The following is a 25,984-nucleotide window of genomic DNA, read 5'->3' on the forward strand; positions in this document are numbered from 1 at the left end:
TGATAATGGATAATATTTACAACCAGAAAAGCTGAGTGCGTCCCATTTGTAAACTCCTTGCTTGGTGCTCTCCTTTGCTGTGCCTCTCCTTTGGGTCTGAAATGATACATTCAGATGTGCCCTGTTTTAGATGAGACCCTGAAGCTGTGCTGGGAGATGCAGGCCGTGCAGACACAGCACAGAGCGAGGTGTTGGGGATGGGATCCTTTCCCCGTGGCCACGGTCCCCCCTTCAAACACACCCTGCATCCAAAACCTGCCTTTATTTACATTTCAAGTCAAATCACATGCAAACCTCCTCCTTTGCTTTTTTTTTTTTCCTTAAGAATAGTGTGATTAGCAAAACAAGACGCGTTAGAATCTTGAAACAGCAATTAAATATACAAAAATAGAGCTTACAAAAAAAAAAAAAGCCCCCCAAAACAACAACAACAAAAAAAACCTCCCTCCCCCCTCCAAAAAAAAAGAAAAACCAAAAAAAAAAAAACAGCAAACGTTTTTAAAAAAATATTCTGCTGCAGAATTTGTAGTGTACAAAGACGTCTATGAGGCTCCACGCTCCATAAACAGGCTTGGGAGTCGCAGGGTCTGTACAGGAGGGACCCCCCCAGAGCCCACCCAGCCCCGCTGTGGGGTAAAACTGGGACCCCCCCCCTCCCCCATAAAGAGCTGCAGGGTTGGGGGGGGGTGGGGAACGATGCCTGGAAAAGGGCTGAATTTACCCCATGGGGTGAAAGGAGAGGAGGGGGTGGTGCAGCCCCCAGCAGCTTTGGCACTCGGGGAGGGACTTTGGGTGATGCTGAGCCATCCGTGCTTGGAAACCTAAAGAGCCAGGCTCAACGTGAACCCAAAGGGCAGGGTTTGCCCCCACCTTGCTGTGATGCCAGGTGGTTGCACCAATGGGAGATGCTCTGCCCCATGGCGGGGATGAAGGGAGCCCTGAGGTAGCCCTTGGCACTGAGCAGGGGAACGGGGGGGGAAGCCACCCCAAAAAGCACCCGGCTCCAAACCCTGGGCGGCCCTTTGGGAGGAGAAACTGCAATCCTCAGTAGGGATGGCAATCGGGGGTGAAAAACTCCCCCCTTGGATGGCACTGAGCCCACAGCACCGCGCGGGACGGACACCGGCTCTCCTGGGTGATGCTCAGAGGGGGATGAGTGCATTCAGGCACAGCTCCATCCCAAGGCATCACGTTGAGGCTTCCCGACAGTCACTGAGCTCCTTGTTCCCACTGAGGAAAACCCCATTCCGAGGCCAAGCACCGTTTTGGGGCGCAGGGATGCTACTTCCCTAAAGTGCTCTCAGCTCTCCATCCTCCCGTCCCCAGCTTGGCTCCTTTGCTGGTGCCGTAGTGCTTTGGTCGTCTCCAGGTACCCCGGGGCAGTCCGTGCTGATGCACAGCTATACGATGTTCTCTGCTCCAGGTAGGGGACCCTGAGGAGGGCCTGGGTCCTGCTTGCTGTGCAGCTGTGCCAGCTGCAGCACCGGCATGTTGCAGAGCGGGCAGACCTTGCGCACCTCCAGCCATTTGATGAGGCACCTGGGGGGGGAAAAAAAGCACAGATAGGTCATAAGGATCCCAAAGCAGCACCCTTCTGGCACAGCCACGTGCCAGGTCTGGTCCATTTTCATCCCCCTCTTTGCAGTGTTGTTAACGGTACGTTCTTAATTCATCATTTAAGTACCTTTATATGTAAAATATATACATAAATACATCATGTAGAACAACTACATGACATAAATCAAGAGCATAATCACTTATAATAACATATAACACAAGGGTCGGATTGGATGATCTCCAGAAGTCCACTCTGACCCCTTGTGGTTCTGTGATAATGTATATATTTGCTCTATATGTGGTGGTTTTTGAGGTCTTTCCCAGCCTAATGATCCTACGACTGAATGAATCATAAATCACAGAATGGCCTGGGTTGAAAAGGACCACAATGATCATCTGCTTTCAACCCCCCTGCTACGTGCAGGGTCTCCAAACACCACAGCAGGCTGCTCAGAGCCACATCCAACCTTATAAAATGCAAATAAATACACAGAAACCAGCTCTTTTTTTTTGCTCCAAATGCTTTTGTTGCTCCAAATGCTCCAAGGTATCCGATAATGGGATTTTCCACCTGGAGCACCGCACTCAGTGCTGGGCTGCCCGATTCCAGGCAGACAGGGAACTGCTGGGAGAACCCAGCAGAAGGCCACAGAAGCAACAGGGACCAAAGCATCTTCCATAGGAGGAAACGCTGAGAGCCCTGGGGCTGTTCACCAGGGGGACAGAACGCTGAGAGGGAATCTTAGCAATAGGGGATCTCCTGAGGTCCCTTCTGAGCCTCCCGCTCTGTGATGCTGTAAATAACAGCTCCAGGCCTGCTGCACTCACTTTCTGTGGAAGGCATGTTTGCACGGGCAGATCCCCAGCTCGTCCTTGGGCTTGAATTCCTCCAAGCAAACGGCACAGATCTGAAAGCAAGTCACACAAAGTCAGCGGCAAAACCGAGGCAACGCTCCCCAACAATCTCTGTCTCATCCCATTGCTTTTGGTCATGGAAATTAAAAACAAAAAGGGCCCTTTGCCTCGTGGGTTGGCTTGGCAGTGTGACAGAGCGTGGCTTAGCACAGCTCTGTGCAGCCCCGGGTTGTGAGCCTGGGGGTGGTAAGTCCTGCACCTCCAGAGGTCATTAAACAGCGATAAAAGGAAGTTTAAAGCTCAATTTAGGCTTAATCTGCCTTCTAATTGCTGGGGAAACTTCCCAGAGCCCAAAGTTTCACTTGCAGAGCAAAATCCCATCAATTTGCTCGAGGGTTGTGCAGTGAGGACCACGCAAGGTCTGGATGCCATGAACCCCCCCCTGGAAGCAAACCCACACATGGACTCACCTCGTGTAGGTTCAACTCCTTCACCTTCTCCTTCAGTATTACCTGCAAGGCAGAGGTGGGGTCAGGATGCTGCTTTTAACACGCGTTTCCAGCATCTCAGATCTCCTTAAGTCACATCTTGCAACCCATTTCTATTACATTTTCCCTTTCCACTGCATTGATTGTAATGAAAATCCTCTGCTTTCAGTCCCAGCCTCTCCCCAGCTGTGTGCAGTGCAAAGCTCCGTACACAGATCTGGGTATAGGGTGAGGTCTTCTACAGCACAACAGCAGACAGAGCATAGAAGTAGCCTAAAATCTAAAAGCATACCAAACCATGACTTCTGCTGGATATTATCAGCAATGATTGTCATTGCAAATACACAACCACGAGCACTCTGGTGCTGTAACAGCTGCAGTGATCTCATTTAACACCCCAGAGGAGCCAGAAACCACCTACAGATGGTTCTCAACCCAGTGCAAGGACAGGGTGAGCACAAAAATGACCCAAAAAGCACAAAAGAAACAAATAAAATGATCAGAGGACACAACCCAGGAGGTCTCCTCTTGCACTCAGACCTCCTGGGCTGGCACAGGGGGAACGAGCTGTGGTGTACAGCTTCACTTCCACCCCTTCCCCAGGGGGTTCCCCACATTGTAACACCATACACAACACCATATCAGCCCAATCCCATGTCAAGTAGGTTTCCTGCTTGAATGATGGAGGCAGAAAAATGACACAAACCCTGAAGAAAACAGGATGCATCAGTGGGAACCTGTGTTTATTTTCACCTCTGTGTGGGTGGCTGCACACAAGAGCAGGAGATGTGCTGCCCAGGAGAGCTGTGGCTGCTCTGACCTCCAGCTGTGATGCTGTTACTGTTCACAAAAGGTTTGGAAAGCCCTGAGGTCTCCAGGGGGCTCCAAGGTGGGAAATGTCCCCACCATATGGGGATCTTGCAGCCACGCTCCTGGGACTTGACTCTTACTTTAGACTGTTTTAAAATACCTCTATTTCTATTATTTTGTTTTCCTGCTGAGCCCTTCTGTTGCCTCTGGGCTCAACCCTGGGTTGCATCCAACTGATGGCACCAAGACCTGCCCCTGAAGGGCCAACACCTGAAGGCAACCACAGGCAGCTCAGGATGCTCATGGGGTGCCCAGCTGGCAGGAAAATCCCAAATCAGAGCATCAGCAGCATGATGTGTGGGGACTGAGGAGCACAGGGATGTGGTGCAGTGGTGGCACTCAGCAGGTGGGCTGGACACGGTGACCCTGAAGATCTTTCAAACCAGGTGAGTTGGTTCCATTAACAGCTTCTCTTCCAAGGAAGAGAACCTCCCAATGGGATTGAAAGCACAACCTAAAGGTGTTAACACCAAGGAACTCACAGCCTTTAGGTGGATTTGGTTGTCAGCCAATCTAGAAGGGAGAGGGGAGAAGGAAGAAGGAAGAAGAAGGAGGAAGAAGAAGTGAGAAAAAAGAACAGAATAGAAGGGAAGAGAAGAAGAAGGGAGGAGAAGGGAGGAGAAGGGAGGAGACTGTTCATCACCTCACCTGTTTGTAGGCGTAAAGCTCTTTGTGTGCTTGATGTCTGAGCCTGGAATTAAAACAGACAGAAAAGTGAAAATGAGGATCATCACAACATCCCAACACCCCCTTCCATTTCCCTCCCTCTCCTATGGAATCATTTCTTTCTTTCCTGAAATGCTGCATTCATTTCAAGAGTCTGGGCTGGGATTTTGTACCTAGCTGGAAACATGACATCTCCATCCAGCTGTCAGCACAGGACCTCCCACAATTTCCCTTTTCTGAACTCCCCGATTTTCCATGCAAACATCAAGATGTAAAAATGATGTAAAAATACATATCTCCATCCTATTAGCATGCAAAGATCCCTCTAGAAAAATGCTGGAATTAAAAAGACAACAACAACACCAAAAATATGCACTTTAATGCAGCAGAGGTTGGTTAGGGATGCAGGAAGGCAGCTCTGGAGCCCTGGTTTGGAGCTCAAGACGCCTTCTCTGAAGATGCTTCTCAGAAATTGGGTGACCTAAAAGCCAAGGGTAAATCCATTGGAATAGGAAGGATGGGCCTGGCAGCAATGTGCAGAGAGTGGAGCAAGTGGGATGGAACCAGCTCTGTTCACAAGGAGCCCTGAGGCTGGGAAACTGCTTATGGAAGACAGATAGGAAAAGGGAAATTTGCTGCTGGAGACAGCCGACAAGGGGGAAAAGCAGCTCAGTGCTGCCAGATGGGTGCGGGTGCTATGTGGGAAGGTTTGCATGGGATAACTTTGCTTAAAAACCTCTTGAGAACAGCATGAGCACATGAGCAGTATGAACAGTCAAGCGTGCAAGGTGCGTGGAGCAGGGAGAGCTCTGGGGGAGGCATCCACAGGCTGAGCACGTGGCTTTGGCTGGGCTCAGAGAGAGGATCCTGGGCCAGATGGGTCCATCCCACCCCACACAACTGCTGTAATGTGAGCCCCCAGGCCGTGGTGAGCATCCACCCTGTGCCAGGAGCTGTGACCCTGCAGGAATTCCAGCCACTGCTGCTAGCCACACATCTGCCACAAATACATGGCAACAGATCAAAACACAGAGGAAATCATAGAATCGTAGAATCATTCGAGTTGGAAGAGATCTTTAAAGCCATCTGGTCCCACTCCCTGCAGCGAACAGGGACACCCACAGCTCCATCAGGAGCTCAGAGCCCCATCCTGCCTGACCTGAATGTCCCTAGGGATGGGGCACCCACTGCCTCTCTGAGCAACCTGTGCCAGCTCCTCACCACCCTCACTGCGAAAAAGGGTTTCCTTAAACCCTGTCCAAATCTCCCTTCTGTTAGTTTGAAACCGTTTCCCCAGCTCCTATCACAACAGACCCTGCTACAGGGTCTATCCCCTTCACAGAATAATGAAGGCTGGAAAAGAGCTCTAAGATCCCCAAGCCCAACCCATCTCCACCAGGTCCCCAAGTGCAACATCTCCACAGTTCTGGAATACCTCCAGGGATGGTGACTCCACCACCTCCCTGGGCAGCTGTGCCAATACCTCAGCCTGGTCTGCTGGTTGGTGACCCTGCACATAGCGGGGGGTTGAAACTGGATGATCACTATGGTGCTTTTCAACCCAGGCCATTCTGTGATTCTGAGACTGTATGACTCACCACTCTTCAGGAGACAAAAGAAGACTTGTGTTCCAGATCCCCTCACAGCTCTGCTGCCCTTCTCTGGACACAATCCTGAACCTCAATGTCCTTCTCTTAGAGAGGGACCCAACACTGAACGCAGCATTTGAGATGCAGCCTCCCCAGCACTTGGTCTTGCTGAAGCCCATCCAGTTGACCTCAGCCCACAGATCCCAGCCTATACCTTCTTGCAGCCTTATCCTCCGAAAGCAGCAGCAGAGAGCAGACACAGACAGCTCCAGCAAAGTTTCATTTCCTTTTCCCTATTTCTCGTCTGAAGGCGGCTGCCAGGGGGGAGGGACGCACGCTGTGCAGCAGAGCTCTGCAGCAATCCTTCTCTCCTTTCTTTTGGCTGGAGCTCACACCCAGCCCCGCTCTGAGCCAGCCCCATTAAATCCCTACCATCTCAAATCCCACGAGATCTGCTTGCTGTTAGCCCAGCTCTTGCAGATGTGCGAGCTGCAGACCAGGAGGGAGAGGATGCACAGTGTGCACTCAGTGCTCTGCTTCTCTATGAGGATGTGGTTGACCCACTATTAAATTAACACCTCACCTTTTGCAGCCTCCAGCTGTGACCCCATGTTAAAGCCATGTAGAAGGGGTCAGGAATGCGTGCAGTAATCCAGGAGGCTTTAGCAGCTGGTTCAGGAGGGGGAGAAATCCAACTTGAGTTCAATATCTTGCTTCGTATATCCAATCCTCCTATGGAATCCTGCAGAGCTCTGGGTATTTGCTTGCTATGCAGCCAGGCTCCAGCAGCGCCATTCACTGCCACAGCAGTGGAGCACTGAGGTTGACCCATCCGAAAGCAATCACTTGGGGTGCTCTGTGCATAGTCCTTACCCACTGCCCAGCTACAAGCTGACCCTCAAGCTTAAAAAACCTCACCCAAGCTGAGATGTGGGAGCTCAGCTCTGTGGCAAATCCAAAGGAGGTGGTGAGTGCTGCAGGGGAACAACAGCACAGCCCAAATCCAGGGCACGGGGCTGCTTTGGGCATGCAGGACTTCCAACCCCAGAGCTGCTGGTGCTGCTGGTTTGATTCACTGACTCGCAACAGTTAAGGGCTATAAAGGGATCATGAGGTGATCTAATCCAGCCTCCTGTCTATCACGGGTCATTAGACAGCACTTCGTTACTTCTGGGAGTGGGAGCCAAGACGCCTCTTCCAGGAGGGCACTCTGTCTTCCTTTAAAGACAGCAAGAGACAGAACTCACCACTTCCCTCGCTGGCTTCTCCCTGTGGTTACTCACCCTCTCTCTTACAACACGCCTCCAACTTCTAAATTTAAAGATTTTCTGGCCTGATCTCCCAGACATTACTACTTGTTGTTTCTTCTTCGGGGCAGAACACACCCAGCAAGACCCGGTGCCCAGGAAAACACTCTGAAAGTCCAGACACCTCTCAGTTCTGCAGGGAAGCCATATAGATTCCGCTCTACTTGGGGAAAATACAGCCTTCAGCCTTCTGAGCACCGTTTGCACATCACCAAATTTGCCTCGATTCCCAATCTTCCCCCACCTGCCTTCCATTTTCCCTCCAGCAAAAGGGATTTCGCTTCTCAATTAGTGGCTTAATTCCCCCCCCCCCCAGCAGCCTGTAAAATAATTAAAGCACACCCCAAATAGGAACAACCATCTCCCTTCCTTTTCCCCATCGCTCAGGTCAACAAATCACCCCTGCATCATTAATCTCCAAACGGCTTTGTTCAATGAGCAATTTGTGTACAGTAACGAACGGAGCAGGTATTAAACATTTCTTAAGTGCACAGTACACAAGTTACTCATTAAAGAGGGAGACGTGTTGAAACACTAAGCAGAAAGCAGGAGCCACAAAGCACGGCTTTTGAGTCTTTTGGAGAAGGCCACCTGGCTAACCACGCTTCATGCCCATGTAAGAGTTCCCAAAACTACTCATCTGCTGTTTTTACTGCCTGTGGAACTGTTCACTCTGAGATGCAATGGATGGTGCTGCTCTGAATCTGAACGCCGTGACGCAGAGTGCTGAGCACGTTCTTTGCTTAGAATGGGAAATACAAACTATCTCATGGGTCACATCAAGCTGTCACCACACCAGAGGATGAAGCTCCCTGCAGAAAGGTGACGCCGTCGCTTCCTGACCAACGCATCGATTTCTTCCAGCGTGGGTGAGTACTTCCATAGAATTACAGAATCACGGTTGGAAAAGAGCTCCAAGAGCCCCAAGTCCAACCCCAACCCATCCCTACTGTGCCCACTGTCTCTCAGAGTGCCACATCTCCATGGTTCCTGAACACATCCACGGATGGGGGACTCCACTGTCCTCCTGGACAGCCCTCTCCACTGTCTGACCACTCCTTTGGAGAGAAAATATTTCTTAACATCCAACCTGAACCTCTCCTGCTGCAACTTCAAGTCCATCACCTCTCATCCTACTTCTGCACCCAGATTGAAGCCTACCACACACGTTTCCTGAGGGTTGCAAGAGCAGCCTAAGTCCACAGGCTGGAACTCAGTGATCTTTAAGGTCCCTTCCAACCTAAGCCATTTTGATTCGATGCTGGATAACAGGAACAATTTGTCCACTGAACACTTTGTGGGATGTCCTCACCTGAAGGGGGTCACCTCCTGCAGAAAGCCAGGGCAGCTCTCTTACCTGATCAAGTAGCAACAGAACAGTAAACTGAGGATGAAGACGAAGATGGCCGTGCCAAAAACCACGATATATATGTTGAGAGGCAGGTTCTGGAACCCGATGTTCGGCATCCTGAAACTGTAATGCTGGAAATCTGAGCTCATGGGTAGGCTGTGAGGAAAGGGAGAAAACAGAAGGACGTGAGGCTCTGTCTGCAGGGTCGGCAGCATGGGAGGCCCTGAGGAAAGTTCTCCTTCCCCTCCCCTCTGGCGGCTTCCAAGGCCAATCCCTCACTTTGCAGAAATTCCCCTGCAGAGTATGCACACCAACGAGCGACCTCCAGCATCAGCACAAGCCCCATCCCTTCTCCTGTGGGATGATGGATTGGAGGCATGTTCAGCACACCCCCAATGTCCCTTTTTCAATCAAATTCATTCTGGAACCAGGTGGAAGAGCAGCCCAATGACTTTGCATTGCTGTCAAATCTTCAGCGCGGAGCCGTTCAGCCTTGAATATCCACAAACATCTCTGGCCAGACACAAAGTTCCCCACCCGCAGCTTCAAGGAGGAAGTCACAAACCCTATCTGGTTTTCCTTTCATCAGTTACTGCCCACGGGAGGTGGGCAGTGCCAGCTTCACAACACATGGGGAAACCACCTGCAGCCTGTTTTGCAGATTAAATGCCCTGAGGAACAACAAAATTCCCCCAAAGCAGGGAGTTTTCAGCTGTGTGTGGATGTGGGTTTTGGGGAGGAAGTGAGGATGGGGCAAAAGCATGGGATCTGGGTAAGGATATCCTGAGGAATGAAAGCTGAAAAGCACCAGATCTGAGCTGCAGGTTGCTGGAGTCATCACAGAATCAAAGAATGGCCTGGGTTGAAAAGGCCATAAGGATCATCCAGTTTCAATCCCCCTGGCACAGGTAGGATCACCAACCACCAGACCAGGCTGCCCAGAGCCACATCCAGCCTGGATGGATGGCCTGGATTCATCATAGAATCATATGAGTTGGAAGGGACCTTTAAAGGTCATGTAGTCCAACTCACCTGCAGTGAACCAGGGACTCCCAGAAGGGATGAATTCAGCATTCAGAAGAAAGGGGAACTCCTGGAAATTACCCATACCATCGAGTGCTGCTGGCACAGTTCCACAGCAAAGCAGCACCTATATATACAGAGTTTAACCCAAACTCAACTCAACCAAAGCCCTACAAAAGTCCCTACAACAGGAGCTCCATCCTACTACTAGCACAACTCAACTCAACCAAGTTGATCAACATGGATGGATCCTGTCCCCATCACCAGAATGCACAGGAGACTCTGCAGCTGTGGCACTTGCCTCGAAGAACTGAGTTGTTTCTGTAGGGTGAGAGAGTTAAGGGAATTAAAAGGGGATGCAAACACCACAGTGCACCCTGGTACCAAGTACTGGGACACTGCACTGAGCCCTATCCACAAAACAATTCAATACTGAACCAAGCACTCAAACCAAGCAGAGATCTCCAAGAAGAAACAGTGCAACCAACCAGCACAGGACTGATTCTTTCTGTTTTAAACTCCTCGTAACATTCCTCCTAATCAGACTGAGGGCTACAGGCAGTGCTGATGGTGAACTGAGAACAAAGTAGTGGTGTCTGGGCATTTTGGGCAATCTCATCTAGACCCTGAACTTCCATGGCTTTGCTCAAACAGAATAGAAACAGAACCATAGAATCACAGAATCACTGAGGTTGGGAAAGGGTTCCAAGATCCCCAAGTCCAACCCACCCACACCATGACCACTGGCCACATCTCTGAGTGCCACATCTCCACGGTTCTGGAGCACCTCCAGGGATGATGACTCCACCACTTCTTTGGGCAGCTATGCAGATGCATCACCACTGATATCCAACCTGAACCTTCCCTGGCACAACATGAGGCCAACACCTCTCATCACTGTTACGTGGGAGAAGAGGCCGACCCACACTTGACCTCAACCTCCTTTCAGGGTCTCGTACAGAGCCATAAGGTCTCCCTGGAGCCTTCTCTCCTCCAATCTGACCCATCCCAGTTCCTTGGCTGTCTTTCCTAAGACTTGAGATCCAGTCCCTTCACAGCTCTGTTACCCTTCTCTGGACAAGCTCCAGGGCCTCAAATCACCACAGCTGGCCCAAAGCCATAGGAAAACAAGCCGAGCCCTTCAAAGATCTCTGCAATGAGAGCTCCATCTTTCTAGTGTTATCAGTATTTTGCCCCAAAAGGATGCCCCCAAAGTAGCCATCATCTCCTACAGGGGCTCATTCTCCTTTGGACAGTCCCTAGGCACACAAGGAACATGCAACGGGTTCATCCTCTACATTGGTCCTGCGACCAAATGAGAAGCTAAAAAATCCTGTGCAGGGATCCAGGAAACTGTTAACTTTAAAAGGACTGAAATCGGATGATTTTGAGGAGCCAAGCTTTTGGTTTTCTTTTTGTTTTGTTTTGTTTTGTTTTTGTTGGGAGCGTGGTAGGGGAGGACCGTATTTTAATCTGCTCCAGCTTTACAAGAGCGCAGCCAAAAGAAATAAAAAGTGCCGTAGGGAAGGACGGCTGCTTTCTGAGGCAAAACCAAAGCCTTCATGCTGTGTTCTCCCAACCGAGGGTCCCCAACACCCACGTTGGGGCAAAACAGGACCTGGAAAATGCCCCTGGGCTGGGTCAGCTCCACTTCGGTGGGCAGGAAGATGCTGGATGCTCCTGGCTTGAAATATTGACCTGCACATGGATAAACCTGGGGAAAAGAGTGAAACAACCCCAAACCAGGGATGCCCTATCAGAGACCCGAGGGTGGGCTGGACAAAATAATATCACAGAATCATAGAAACATTATGGTTGGAAAAGACCACCATCAACCCATCAAAACCATAAAACCACACAGTGCCGATACAACGGCCAGGATGAAACCAAAGGAGGGAAAATCAGATTTTCCCATGAAGACGTTTGTTGAAAGACGTGATGGCTTACAAAATGAAAGGGATTTCAGCGTCCTTGTGATAGGGATGAGACTTCCCCGTGGGGAGGGATCCTGTCTGGAGTAGGAAATTCCCAAATTCCCAGCAGGAGATGCTGGTTTGTACATGTTAATTAAAACCCCAGTGATGGTTAATGCCAGGTGAACAAGCAGGGAAGTCAGGAAACGAAGCTCCAGCAGCATTCACTTTGCTCTGATTACAAGCCAGGCAGTTAAAGGCAAACCCAAATAAGCCACGCAGCCAAATTAATCCCTATTATAATAACAGCAAGCACTTAATGCGCTGAATAAGCACAGCCAGCCTCTTACATGCAGCTTTCATCAGAAGATCTCAAAGCGATGAGCAAGGCTGGCAATTATCTTCCTGCACTGAGGAACTGCAGCAAGGGGGGACCAGACCTGCACTGAACTGCTGGGAGATGTATTTTTTTTTAAATTATTATTAATTCTTACCACTGCATAAATGGGCCATGCAAGCATTGAGCATTATATTAAGTTTAGCCCAGGTGGAGGGCTGGTTTGGGGGTCAACAGCACATCTGGTTGGCTGGGTAACAGGCACACATCTCCTGTTCCAAAGGCATTGGCACAAATCCACAAAGTGTTTCACACAAGTTGACCCAAAAGCTCGGCTGTTAACTTGGGTGGAAGTTAAAATGAATGCACAACATTCCCGAGGTTGGTGTCAGCTGCGGAGCAGGGCGTTCTTCCATGCGATAAATCCACAACATAAATGTTATTCATTGTGTGTGCTTAGTGGGATGACTTCCAGACTTTCCCCTTTCTGGGCACTTTGACACCAGCAGGGAGACAGCGACGGGCAGCCAGCAGGCTGGAGGGAAGCTCTCATCCACATCATAGCCCTGGTTGGAACAAGATGATCTTTGATGTCCCTTAGAATCATTAAGCCTGGAGAAGACCACCTAGTCCAACCAGCAAGCCATCGCCACCACCACAACAGAGTCATTAAGGTTGGAAAAGAGCACTGAGATCCCCAAGCCCAGCCCATCCCACCGTGCCCACTGACCACATCCCTCAGCTCCACATCCCCGTGCTCTTAAACACCTCCAGGGACGGTGACTTCACCACTCTCTGGGCAGCTGTGCCAGTGCTTGACCACTCTTTCGGAGAAGCTTTCCAACCTGAAACAGCAGCAATGCTCGTCCAGGAGGATGCTGCCCAACGTGGGACTGCAGCTGGGTCACCAACGCCATAAAACCTCTTGTCAGATGGAACAAAAGCTGCTCATTTTCCCCATTTTGGCTGCACGCTGGTCGTTGGTGCATGCACAAGCAAGAAATCCAACTGGACTCACAGCAGGAGCCGTTCCGGACCTTTGATCCCCATTTCCCTCCCTTCAAGAGAGAATTTGATGCTTTTTGAACAGGAATCAAAATTCCCTGGCTTTGCTCCTCGGTTAGACGATGCTGAGCGCTGAGATTTAACCCCCTCAGTGTGGAAATACAGTGAAGAGATCAGCCAGCAGAAAGGTCTAAAAGTCTTCAAACAAATAATAAATGGAAGAAAAAAAACCAAGGCAGCTTCACCAGCAGTGCTGTGCTATTCGGTGAGTTTCTGGGATGCTTTTCAGTTGGCTGAGCAGTCACTGTGACCTTCAAAGCGCACCTTTACATGGGAGAAGGTTTTCAGTGCTGCTGGTGCAGAAAGATGCAGAAAATAGGTCAGCAGAAGCTCCCATTGCTGAGCTTACATCAGCTCCACGCTGTTGCTGAGGCAGATCTTGCAAATTCCAGGAAAAAAAGACAAAAAAAAAAAAAAGAAAAGGTAAAATAAATAACAATAACAAAACAAAACAAACACTGTTGCTTTTTTATCCAGGCTAACCCAGCGTTTGTGCTGCTTGGGCTGCCCTTGGATGACGGCAGCAGGAAGGAGGAAAGCAGCCAGCTGTTGGGCTGCTCTGGCAATTGTTTTGCTGGAATTTCCAGGCAATGCAGTGAGTTTTGGTAAAGCCACAGGAAGTTCATCAAGTGGCCACAGGATCCGTGTGTCCGGAGCTCTGCATTCGGGAAACCGACGCTGGATGCTGGATGCACACAGATTGTCCAAATACGGTTCAATTGCAGCTCCGTGATGAGATAATGCTTGAGGAATTTTCTCCCTTTGGCTCTGTGGAGTTTTTTTCCCCATTTACCTGGCACGTGGCTCTGTCCCAGATGCAATGTCACGATCTGCTGAGCTCAAGATGCGGTGGGAAAGGATGTGCTGCGTCTCCTGGCAGCATCCCTCGCGGTGCTCACCCTGGAACCATGCCTCATCCTTTGTTCAGGTGCTAATTTCCTGATTTACTGGGTTTTCCCCAATTAATGGGCTTTTTGGAAGCTCCACCAGCCGAAACCCAGCGTTGAAACACATGGAAAATGGAACTAGATGATCGCTGAGGTCCTCTCCAACCAAAGCCATTCAGGGAGTTCAGCCTTGATGATCATTGAGCTCCCTTCCAACCCAAGCCATACTATGATTGTATGGACTGTAAATTACATCTGGATGACAAGAGCAGAGGGATGCAGACAACAGATGCTCCAAAGATATCCTTACTAGCAAAACAATCTGGCTTTGATTGAGACAACCTCACCATGCTAAACAAAAGCAAATCACTTTCTGCAAAGCAAAAAAGCAACCAGCTTTCTCCATTCTTTAACACTGACAAGCAGATGGATTCTATAACCCCCTGAGATCCTTTCACCCCTGCTTCCTAAGCCCCTTTAATGGAAAAAAAAGGAAAAAAAAGCCTTTATGTTACTGCCTGCTGCTCTCTTCAAGCCCAGAACCTGGGTTTTGGCCCTCAAAAAAATGCTGTCAGTGGATCCATTCTCTTAATTTTCACAAAAATATAAGAAAGTAATAAATAAGTAATATAAGTATTATAATAAGTAATGTAAGAAATGTCACAAGAACAAGCAGCTTGATGCAAAAAGCTGGACACCAAACCCAAATCACCAACAAACCCTAAGGAACAGCAACCCCAAAAGCCTCAATATTTCTGTGAGGCCTGGATGTTAAGATGCTGACAGCACCAAAAACTCTTTGGGAAAACCCAAATAACCCAAACCTCAGACTCCTGGGAATATATACTGTCACCATGTCACCATCATATGGTATTTTTCCTGTTATCTACAGAAAAAAAAGGAGTTGTGAAGTTGGCCTGCCCTTCCTCTGGTTTAACAAAATTACTGGGTTTTAGGGAAATTTTTCAGCATTCGTTCTGCTCTGCTAATGGATTCTGCAAAGCATTTGGGGTCACTGAAAATCCCCTGTCCTCCTGTTCTGCATGCTTCTCTGAGAAGAGTGTTCAGGCACTGGAATGGGCAGCCCAAGGAGGTGGTGGAATCTGGAGGTGTTCAAGAAATGTTAGATGTTGCACTGAGGGACACGGTTTAGTGGGGGATGTTGAGGATAGGTGGATGGTTGGACTGGTTGATCTCGGGGGTCTTTTCCAACCTTGGTGATTCTACGATTCCATGACTGCAGTGAGATGGAGAACACCAAGAGTCCATGGGTGTTGATAGCCAGGAGGTGACAGAGAAGCACTTTGAGCATCTTCTGCCCAAACTTATCATTTCACCCAAAGAAATTGCTTTATACATGGTTTCCTCCTCAATTTAACCCTCAATTAGTACAGACAAATGTTAAGGTCCCGCTGTTGACACAGAAAGGCTTGAGAGAACGCTGCTTAGCATCTGGGTTGCTTTTAGAATCATCAGGGTTGAAAAAGAGCTCTAAGATCCCCAAGTTCAACCTCAACCCATCCCACCATGCCTACTGACCATGTCCCCAAGTGCCACATCTCCACGATTCTTCACCACCTCCATGGATGGTGATCCCACCACTCCCTGGGCAGCTGTGCCAGTGCTTGACCATTCTTCCTACAAAGAAACTTTTCCCAACATCCATCCTGACCCTCCCCAGGCACAACTTCAGGCCATTATCTCTTGTTTTGCAGTAGGTTGAACAAAGCCTGCTGACTATTTTCCACCCCCCCCCCTCCACCCAAGGCTGCCAAGACAAGGACAGCAGTGAGGCTCCCTGCCATGCAACACAGCCGTCAGAGCTCCACGCATTCCTGGACTCTGAATCAACTCCTAGAAGGCATAATATACCACTGATGCTAACGAGCTGCTTCAGTGACGAGCACAGGGCTGCATCGAGTATCTCCTTAAAGGTCAGGGGACCACATGATGCCCAGGAGCCCTTGCTTATGCTTTTACTACGAGTTAAAGATAATTTGAGTTGATTTAAGTATTAAATTGCAGTCTTGCATGGCCAGCACATCCTTTAGAACCAAACGGTGAGGTCCCAGATCTTCACACTCTTAACGTTACTGTAGCTCTCTCAGCCCACTCTCCGCCTTCCCCAACTTAGCAAAATGTAAAGTTGCATTTGCAAAATGCTCATTTTTTGGCAAAGAAAAAAAGCCCCAGGATGAGATGATGAGGATGGGGTTACGCAGCCGTGCCGTTCTGCATTCTGCAGGGGAAGGAAAGGAGCTCTTTCTCCACGCTGCGGGGCCGCTGCATGAAGTCACATCTGAATTCACGGGATGAAGGCTGCTGAAATGTCACCGCGGCGGCTCCTGGCACAGTTCAGTGAGAGCACCATGGCCTCGTTAGGGCAGTGGAAGCGATGACTTTGCCTTTGTAGGGATTTAAAAGCTCTGGGCGGCAGCCAGGCATTCCCAGATCACAGCTGCTGTGGGTTGAGGAAAGAGCTACGCGAGGAAACCCTGCAAACGTAGGCAGTGCAGCAGCGTTGGAGCAAAACCCGCATTGTGCATCATGAAAGCTGCTGTAGATCGCATGGTGACGAAGGCATGGGTTGTAATAAGTGCACGATGCAGAGTTTCTCCATCCCATCATGACGTAGCCACGTTCTCCATGGGTCCTGAACTCTCTGTGATAACCAACAGAGGATCAGCAACGCCACTCCCAAGAAGTTTTGCTGATTTCCTTCAAGGAAACCCTCCAACTCAGCCCAACGCCTACCTGCACAAAGGCTGCAAACCATCCACGGCTGAATGACTTCACGCAGTGCGATGCCAGCACGCTAAAAAAACCCTGATACTGCACAAAAATCCATGGGCGAGGATTAAAGATATACTTTTCAATGCTTTGGTTTGTGAAAAATCGCATAATTTGGTTCAGCTTTTTAAAGTGCAAAGCCCCTCATCTCTCTTAGTAGCGGTACGGCAATGACCCGATGCTGCACAGAAAGGAAGGGGAAAAAAAAAAAATAAAGAAAAAATGGCTCAAGCTAATCCTCCAATTTTATAAGACACTAATCCGCTGATCTCATTGAGAGGGATTAGAATTACCCCCTCGCCAGAGGATTTAAGAAGTTTCCAACCAGATGTCAACAAAAGCAGAGCACAGCCCGCGCTGAAAGCCCTTTGGATGAGGGTAAGGGGCATCTGCAGTATGTCCACGGGGCTGGATCCCATCTGGGGGATGCTGTACCAGTGTCCCATCTGCTTTGGGATGGACTTTTCAGGGGTTGCATAAACTCAGCCTCTTCTGTTCTCTGAGGTCTGAGCTTTGGGGCTGATCTGACTGGAAATTACAGAATGACAGAACCGTAGGGGTTGGAAGGGACCCCTTGGGATCATCCAGTCCAACCCCACTGGTAAAGCAAGTTCCCTGCAGCATTACTCCAAAAAAAAAACCAAAAAAAAATGGGAGCACAGATTCACACCAGCACTACGGGTTTGCACGCACAGATACAAGATACAAAACATCCAAATTTCCATCCAAAAGAAGAAAGCTAACTCATTCCATCCACAGTTTCAGCCCGGACCACCCTCTCTTTTATGCCAGCTGCCGGGCGCGCGCCGGCGCAGATCAGGGCCGGCTTTTGTTCCACGCCATGTGTACATGCTCAGCTGAGCTCGCAAAAGGGAAACAAAAGAAAAACTAAAAACGCAGCTGCCTTCATAACCAATCTGCCAGGAAATTGCCCCAGGGGAAGCCCAGCCCAGCTGAGAGCTTTCTGCAGAACAATGGCAAAAGCGCATCTTTAAAGGCAGGCAGAAATATTTGCTCGTTTGCAAAACTGGCTCGGAGCAGAAAGGAGCTGACTGTGATCCCGACACAGCGCAGGGATATTGTTTCAAGCAGGAGGAGCCATTCCAGTGATGGGATGCACTGAATGGTTGGATATTCAACGCTTGCATTTTCAGGTTGGATATAAGCAAATGTTTCTTCTCCAGAAGAGTGGCAATGCATTGGAACAGGCTGTCCTGGTGGTCACTGGTCCTGGAGGTGCTCAACAACAGTGGAGATGTGGCACTGAGGGCCATGGTCAGTGGGCATGGTGGAGTGGGGTGGACTTGTGGACTTTATTAATCATTTCCAACCTTAATGACTCTATGATAATGCGCCAACCAGAATGAACCAGGGCTCCCCAAACCCCATCGCATGGGATATTTGCATTCCCACCCTCTTACCTTTTGCCTTCCATTCTGCCAGATAGGTCAAAATCCACCTCCCTGCTCCTCTCCAGCCCCACAGCTGTTTGCTGTTGGCTTTTTTTTTTCCCCAAAAAAATGCTCTTCCCAGCCAGGGAGCTGTGAAACACTCCACTATTTCCAAGCAGCCGGAGCACCGGTGTTGGGAAACAGCTAAAATAAACTCAAAGCTGATCTCCTGGCCGACAGCTTTCAGTTTCTCTCTCGCTGCTTGGGAACTGGCGTGGTTTCCTGCCGGGTGCTTTGTGAGTTAAAAGCAGCCTGATCCCTGCAGCCTGATCCTCCACGGTAATAAAAACCAGACGGAGCAGGGCTTGGCTGCTTCCCACATTCGCAGAGCAGAAGGAGCGAGCATGGAAACAAACGAGCCCTTTGCTCCGGTCTCGTCCTGCTCACAAAAGCAGTGATGCAGGGAGCAAGAAAGCTGCAAAACAAACCATGTGTGCTCCTTGTGCTTTGACAGCAAACTTTAAGCCGGATGAGCAAGGCGTCAGCTGCAGCACTGAGACATCCAAGGCCGCTTCATGAATCACTCAGGTCAGAAAAGAGCACAAAGATCCCCAAGCCCAGCCTCACCCATCCCACCACGTCCATTCACCACGTCCCCCACTGCCACATCCCCACGGTTCTGGAACAACTCCAGGGAAGGTGAGCCCTCTACACCCTGAGCAGCCTGTTCCAATGCATTACCACTCTTTGGAAAAGTTTTTTCTAGTATCCAACCTACCCTCCCCAGCACAACATGAGGTCATTACCTCTCGCTGCCCGGGTGTGCATCCAGGTTTGGGCCACAGTGAGGTGTGGGTACATGCACCGGTATCACAACCCTGTGTTGATCCATCCTCATGAAGCACTCAGGTTCAACCACTTGCAGATATCAGTGAACTAATGAGGGATTAAGGACACGCAAATCTGAGTTACTTGCAGGTGTGATGGAGAGGAAAAAGCAGCTCTGAGCACCAGAACAATGCGACTCCAGTGCCACTGAGCACCTGGGTACCACACATTGGATGCAGAGAAGATGCTTAGCACGCTCCCACTTCTCAGGTTAAAAAATGAATTTTTAGCATGGCTGTCAGGTAAAACAACAGGCAACAACCGTACACCAGTGCTGCTGCTTTCTGCCATAGAATCTCAGAATGGTTTGAGTTGGAAGGGACCCTTGAAAGCCCTCTGGTGCCACTCCCCTGCAACAAACAGGGCCATCCACAGATCCATCAGCTGCTCAGCGCCCATCCTTGCTGCTGTTCTCCCAGCATCACCTCCAGCCTTGAGTTTCCCAAGCCAAAGCACGTCACGTCACTCCCCAGGCAAAGTCTGAGCCACGGCACAGGGACGTCGGAAGCAAAGGAAGGTTATCACACATCAACAAACGATGACTTCTCCATGAGCCATTGCAGGAAACAAAAATAAACAGAACCCCCATGCTCTGAAACACCCCAGTGCAAGGGGAATTCCCCAAAACCCCGCCCTCTGTGCTCTGACGCACGCTTTCCATGGGAACCACCGAGCAGCCAAGTGCAAAAGCCTCGTGCTGAGGTCACGTCAACGCTGGGATGGCTGCAGGATGCCTACTGTTGTGCACCCACGGAACGGGGCCACGTGGATCTTTGAGGGAGCAGGCGAAGGGCAGGGTCGGAGAGGAGGTTGCAATGCCTTCTGCTGTCCCACTGCAGATGTTCAAGCAGCTCCACCGAGGTCCTGTGGTGCAAGGGAGTGGGATGGGCCGTGCAGCGCATCCTCTCTACTACAGCCGCCGTAGTTGGACTCGCTGATCCCAAAGGTCTTATTCAACCTAAACGATTCCATGAAGAGGTGCAGAGAGGGAGGGGGATCCACAAGCACAGAAGCCCTCAGGATGCCTGGGAATTTCGATCCATCGTTGCTAAAAGCCCTGGGACCGGATGGGTTTAAGGTCCCTTCCAACCCAACTCATTAGATGATATGGTTCTATGAAGATGCATCAGGCACACACCATGGCCATATCAGCACCACTCTCATTTTTTCCCCCCCTCTAAATACACCAATTACTGCATTTTGTGTTCCTTCCACTTTGCCCCCAAGCTCTCCATTTGCTGGGAGCTATACCCTTCCTCCCTGAGTTATCTGAGGCCAAAAGTTTGTTGTCTTTCCAGGCTCCAGGCCAAATCTGTTTAATTTTTGCTACAGATGGCACTGTACTGCAGAGGCATCAGCTGGAGCCTCTGTGAGCACAGCAACAGAGCCCGTCGCCCCACTAACCCAGCACTGCTCGAGGCTGCTCTGTTTACACCCATCATAAAAAAATAAAAGCATTGCTACAAACTCAGGCTACAGTTTCACTATTAAACCGAATGTGCGAATGGGGGAGGGGGATAAGTTGGAGAAACACAAGGAAAAGTACTAGTGGGCATGGTGGTGACGGGTCAACAGTTGGACTTGGTGATCTTAGAGGTCTCCTCCAACCTTAACCATGGGATAGTGGGCATGGTAGTGAAGGGTCAGTGGTTGGACCCTATGATCTTAGTGGTATTTTCCAACCCCAATGATTCTATGATTCTCATAGAGCTTTCAATACTGAATCCAATATTGAAGAAGTATTAAAAACTTGCATTTTACTGTCCTGCAAAAAAAATAAAAGCCCACGAATGATCCTCAGTCCCATTGCGAGCACATCATGCAAACCTTACATTATTTCACCCCACATCCCACAAAATGTGTCCCAACACCTGGAAGCCAGAGTACACCTCCTGCAAGATTTATGGGGTGAAATAAAGGGGGGGGGGGATGAGGAGAGGCAAACAGCCCCGTCCGCGTCCCTGCTCGCGTGCTGCTGAACACGTTGTGCAGGCAGGAAGCTCCAGATCAAAGGCGGGGAGCGTGCCAGAGCTGTATGTAATGCACAGCTCCTGCCAAAGGTGGGGAGGGGGGGGGGGGGAATGGGAAAAAAAAGAACAACAAAACCCCATATGCACAATGGGGAATGGCTCACGGGGTCCGGCTGTGCTTTGTTAGTGGGCATCACGGGAATAGCAAAACCCCACTACGCGCAGTGCAAAGGGTTTTGGGAATGGGAGATGCGTTCCTCCCCAAACAAAGAGGAGCAGAAAAAGTGCAAAAAGAACAAAATAAAAAAAAGAAAAACACCAAAAAACCCACCCCAAGAGGTGCATTTTTCCCCTGCAGCTCACAGTCCTAAGGGACCGACACGCAGCTGGTGCCAAAAGCAGCAAACTCAGTACGTGCCTGCATGGCAGGAACGCCCGCCCCGCTGCACCGCTTCCATCCCTAAATCTCATTTTTTCTTAATTTTCCCCCTTATCTGGGCTTCTTTTTTTTTTAGCCCAAGCAGCCCACAGCACATTGCTGCAGCGCACTGCCTCGGGGCTCGGTGGTGGAGATCCTCTTTTTGGGGTGTAGGGAGAAAACATAGGGTGGGGAACTGTCTCCTGTCCCTTTGTGCCACACTTTGAGGGTTGTGGGGTTCATGCCATGCTTAATCCCACCCCTAATGCAGGACAAGGCCATCCCTTGTGGGCACAGGGTGGGGGTGTCCTCGCTGCCTTCAAGTGGGGACCTTCATAGGGGTGCTGTCACCCCACAGAGGACAGCACTTGGGGGGTGCATAGGAGGGGAACGCACAAAGCAGGGAGGGCAGCAGCAGCCCTATAGGGCAGCACACAGGGATGGGGTTTTGCACCATTGGGGTGCTGGAGGGGACTATAGGAGAGTGCACAGGGAGGGAGTCCTGCACTACAGAGGTGCTGGAGGGATCCCTGCCCCATAGGGGATTGCTCAGGGAGTGCTGGATGCGGCTGCCCCATAGGGGACAGCATAGAGAGGGGGGCTGCCCTATAGGGCAGTGCATACGAAGGGGGTCCTGCCCCGTAGAGGACTGCATGGGGAAGGTGCCCTGAAGCACAGGGATGCTGGAGGGAGAGCCCTGCCCAACGGGGATGCAGGAGAGCAGGGCCCTGCCCCACAGGGGTGCTGGAAAGAGATCCCTGCCCCACAGAGCGGTGCAACGGGATGGGGGAATCCCCGCCCTAGGGGAGAGAGCGCGCCCCATAGGGAAAACACAAAGAGCAGCACAAAAGAGGACTCCGTACCTCCGCGGGGTGCCCAAAAAGCCGCAGCCCTCAGCCCCATCCCGGCCCGCACTCACCGCCTCGCCCCGAGCCCGGCCGCCGCTCTGCCGCTGGCGGGGAGGGACCCGGATGGAGCCCCGCCTCCGCCTGACCCCGCCCGCCCGCCCGCCCGCCTGTGGGCACGGCCACCGCGCTTCCGAGTGCGCATGCGCGGCGCGGCCCGGGGTGGTGCGGAGTGACGTCATAAGTGGGGGGGGGGGGCGGCTGGGGGACGTTGGGGACGTAATGGAGGCTTGGGGGACGATGGGGACTTTATTGGGATCTTGGTGGTGATGGGGATGTTGGGGCCGTGATGGGGATGGGGTGACAATGGGGACATAGGAAGCAGTGGGGATGTGGGTACGTAGGGGACGGGGGAGTCAGTGGGGACACGGAGAGGATGATGGGGACGTTGGGAGGTATAACGGGGACGAAGTGACAGTGGGGACATTATTGGGGCATTGGAGACCATGGGGACATGGAGAACAGTGGGGGTAGGGTGGTATGGAGACAGTGGAGATGGCAGGGGGGGAGGGGACAAGGGGAATGGAGAGTTAACGTGAGCAATAGGGATAGGGGGACCATGGGGATGGGGGCTGTGGGAGCATGAGATGCTAGGGGATAGGATGGCCCTGGGGATGGAATGGCACCGGGGATAGAAGCGGTGTGAGGACAGGAGGGGACGCTCCTGGTGGCAGCAGAGGTGGGGATGGTGAAGTGGGAGCAGGCGGTGGCACTGGAGGCCAGTGAGTGTGGTGATGAAGAAGACGATGATGGGGTTGGCAGGAGGTGTCAGAGCCTCCCAAGGTGTGGTTGGATGCTCTGTGACCTCACCTCCCTCCTGGGTGAGATGCGTTGCTCAGCACGAAACTGACCCATAAAATGCCCAGCTGTGGGCATCACGCCTCGCATCAGCTCCTCCTGAGCCACAGAATGGCCATCAGTGGCACTGGGTTGTGTCAGGTTGGGGGGGTTTTAGGGAATGGTTCTGCCCCAGAGGATGGTGGGCATGGAATAGGCTGCCCAAGGCAGTGGGCACGGCCTGAATGGTGATGCAAGGAGCTGACTTTTGGAATTTGAAGTCCTATTCCTGCTGTGTGGGAATCCTCACCTCGCATAGAGGGGTGTGCCCAAACCTGCTGGCAGTGCCTGTGGCTGTTTGCTTGTGCTCCAGGTAAGGAGCCTGCCAAGCCTTGGCCCTGCAGGGTTGGGATCAATTTGGGAAGCAAATGCAGCTGGAGATCAGGTTCTGCCATTCCTCCCTTGGAAAAGCTTGGAAGCGTGCATGCAGTGTGTCCTCAGCACATCCTGGGAGAAAAATCTGCTTTTTTTGGCATTTCAGGGCTGTGGCTGGGTCTGGAGCAGCTCTGTGGCCATCATGGGTGCTCCTCTTGAAGGCCAGCAAGGCTTCTGCCTTTGTTCATCAGCTCCTATTTGTACATTTTCCAGCCTCAGTTTCCCCTTTGGCTGACAGTGCTTGTCAGACAGCAGCACCACGAAACAGGATGTCCAGGGGAGCAAGGATGCATGTCCAAGCTCTGATTCATCACCTCGATTGAGAGAAAGCCACAGCATTCACTTTCTCCCGCTAATCACACTGCTCTTTATTAATGGGAAGATCCAGTTTTTCCTACTCGATGGGTGAAGGAAATTGAAATCCAGCAGGCTTGCATGCCCAGACCTTATGGTGGAGAGATGAGGTGATAAGGGAGGGTGGATCTGCCTCGTGAGAAGGTGAAAAACTTGTTGTCCTTCCAGGAAGAATGAGGTGACAAGCCGGGAATGGGACCCGATTTTGTCCCGTGAAATTCTCCTGCTCCTATGGGTTTGCCTCGGAGGATCACAACAGGGCTATGGGACAGGGCCAAGCTCTTTGCTGCTTGTAGGTAGTGACATTGTTGGATTTGCTGTGGTTAGGCTTGCATCCACCCATGCAACCCAAGGTGGATGAACAGAAGACATGAGCTCTGGTGGGAAGATTTTGGTTCAACCTTCCCTCCTTGTGGTTGATTCACCTTTGGGCATGGAGAAGGAGGCTGTTTCCCTTGGGCTTTTTCCCAAACTGTAGTTCAGGGTGAGGTCTACACTGCTGAAATCTCAGCCCCTCTGTCAGCGATGCGGTGTGTGCTCACCTTAGCCAGCAGAAATGGGCTTTGGTTGTCTTGGTGTGTGACAGTGGTAGAAAGGACATAAAAACAGCCAGTCTGTCCCTGTACCTTGTCTCTGCCCAGTCACTGGGACATGTAGCAGCCATTTGGTCCCTCCTTGGTTCCTCTTCTCCCTCCTTTCCTTTGAGGTCTGTAGGGTAGCTTTGCTGTCTGAACCAAGAGGCGGTGTGGACAGCAAAGATGAGGTATTTAGGGAGTTCCCACCCCATCTCCACATCTAGGGTGGGATACAGAAGACCTTCAGAAGTTTCTTCTTGGGAAGATTCTATCTGAGGAAGTATGGCTCAGTGCTTCTTCCTCTGAACTCTTCTCCACTCCCTCTGTGGCATCAGCAGGACTTTGTTTCCTCCCTCCTCCTTGTGGTCGGGTGCGTTCAACCAAGAGCTTTGACTCACAAATTGCTTTGTGAGTCAGGGACAAGGCTGCTTTCTCTGGGTTTGCCCACGGCTGACCCACCTCCACGCAACCATCCACACAATTTATGCATCAGGTCCAGCCCAACGAGTGGAGCAGGTCCTACTCATGGGTGGCAACCCAAGCCCCGAGGCTCTTCCTCCCCTTCTGCAGGCTGTGGTACTCAGCAGTGGTACGGTGTGCTGCCAGTTTCAATAGGAAGGGGGAATTTGAATGATCACCATTCACCTCCATGCTGGGAAATATCACAGAATGGTTGAATCACTGAATCATTTAGGTTGGAAGAGGTTATCAAGTCCAACCGTTGATCCACGTAACCTTGTCTCTCAGTGCCACATCTCCACGTTTCTTAGAATCATCATAGAATCACCGGAGTTGGAAAGACCACTCAGATCATCAGGTGCAATCGTCAGCCCATGCCCACGGCCAGTCTGGACCGTGTCACTCAATGCAAACCTCCTTGATCACCTCAAGGGATGGTGACTGCGCCATTCCCAGGGCAGCCTGTTCCAATGCATCAGCACTCTTTCAGAGGAGAACATTCTCCTAACATCCAACTTGAACCTCCCTCCCCTGGTGCAACATGGGGCCATTACCTCTTGTAATCTGCATGATCTGGCAGGACAGAGAGACGTCTGCCAAGGGCATTTTCCCACTGCTGATGTCAGGAAAACATTTCAAGTGTCTTCTTCCAGAGCAGGGAATGCTTGCTCCTGGGATGCAGGCAGTTTCCCGAGCTGTGCTTGGGAATTCCTTTGACTCAACAAGATCCTTGCATACCCCGTGAAAGCTTTCTGCCTTCTTTCCGCTGATGGGGAGCAGCCACCATGGGGACCAGATGAGTGATGAGACCTGGACACCCTTTGGTGCACCATACCTTGTCCCAGCTCTTAAAACCCACTGAAAATTGGCAGTTCAGGCAACAGACCCAGAGGCATGCAAGGTGGTAAGAGATCCTTCTGGCCCCCAGCCACCACTGGTCTCTTCCAGCATCCGGACACTGATGGGGACTGCAAGGAGCTGCTGGGGAGGAATGCAAGGCGAGGGCCAAGCCAGGGAAATGCTTTCCACATTATATTCATGCAGCTTCCGGCAATTTGCTGCTTCGGGACTTCCTGAGCCAGAGGCTGTACGCATATCTTTCTGTTTGGACTCG

At 50.9% G+C, this 25,984-nt stretch overlaps 1 protein-coding gene across 5 annotated transcripts; it reads right to left on the reverse strand.

Annotated features, from left to right (window-relative positions):
* Positions 1–247: 247 nt before the first annotated feature.
* On the reverse strand, positions 248–22,348 carry RNF24 (ring finger protein 24). Of its 5 annotated transcripts, XM_052682477.1 has the most exons (7): positions 22,285–22,339; positions 18,896–20,742; positions 8,690–8,839; positions 4,419–4,461; positions 2,883–2,924; positions 2,386–2,465; positions 248–1,539 (listed from the first exon to the last, which is right to left on the reverse strand). In XM_052682477.1, exons 2-7 carry the CDS (start codon positions 18,985–18,987, stop codon positions 1,401–1,403), a joined length of 546 nt encoding a protein of 181 aa, XP_052538437.1. In that variant the 5' UTR covers positions 18,988–20,742; positions 22,285–22,339; the 3' UTR covers positions 248–1,400. The 5 variants fall into 5 exon arrangements, with proteins under 5 accessions (XP_052538437.1, XP_052538439.1, XP_052538440.1 ...); XM_052682479.1 differs by lacking the exon at positions 18,896–20,742 and having other exon boundaries at positions 22,285–22,348; XM_052682480.1 differs by lacking the exon at positions 18,896–20,742 and having other exon boundaries at positions 22,229–22,304.
* Positions 22,349–25,984: the final 3,636 nt, after the last annotated feature.

This window comes from Tympanuchus pallidicinctus, unplaced genomic scaffold (genome assembly GCF_026119805.1).
Source record: "Tympanuchus pallidicinctus isolate F22 unplaced genomic scaffold, pur_lepc_1.0 scaffold2, whole genome shotgun sequence".
NCBI classification, from domain to species: Eukaryota; Metazoa; Chordata; class Aves; order Galliformes; family Phasianidae; genus Tympanuchus; species Tympanuchus pallidicinctus.

What these genes read in the sequence shown, in the direction of transcription:
- RNF24 (XM_052682477.1), bottom strand. Translation starts at nt 18,987, where the DNA reads ATGAGGATGGATCAACACAGGGTTGTGATACCGGTGCATGTACCCACA. An exon ending in TTCTGTTGCTACTTGATCAG is followed by an intron (nt 4,462 to 8,689) that starts GTAAGAGAGCTG and finishes TTTTAATTCCAG; the next exon opens with GCTCAGACATCAAGCACACA. An exon ending in AAACATGCCTTCCACAGAAA is followed by an intron (nt 1,540 to 2,385) that starts GTGAGTGCAGCA and finishes TTCCCCCCCCAG; the next exon opens with GTGCCTCATCAAATGGCTGG.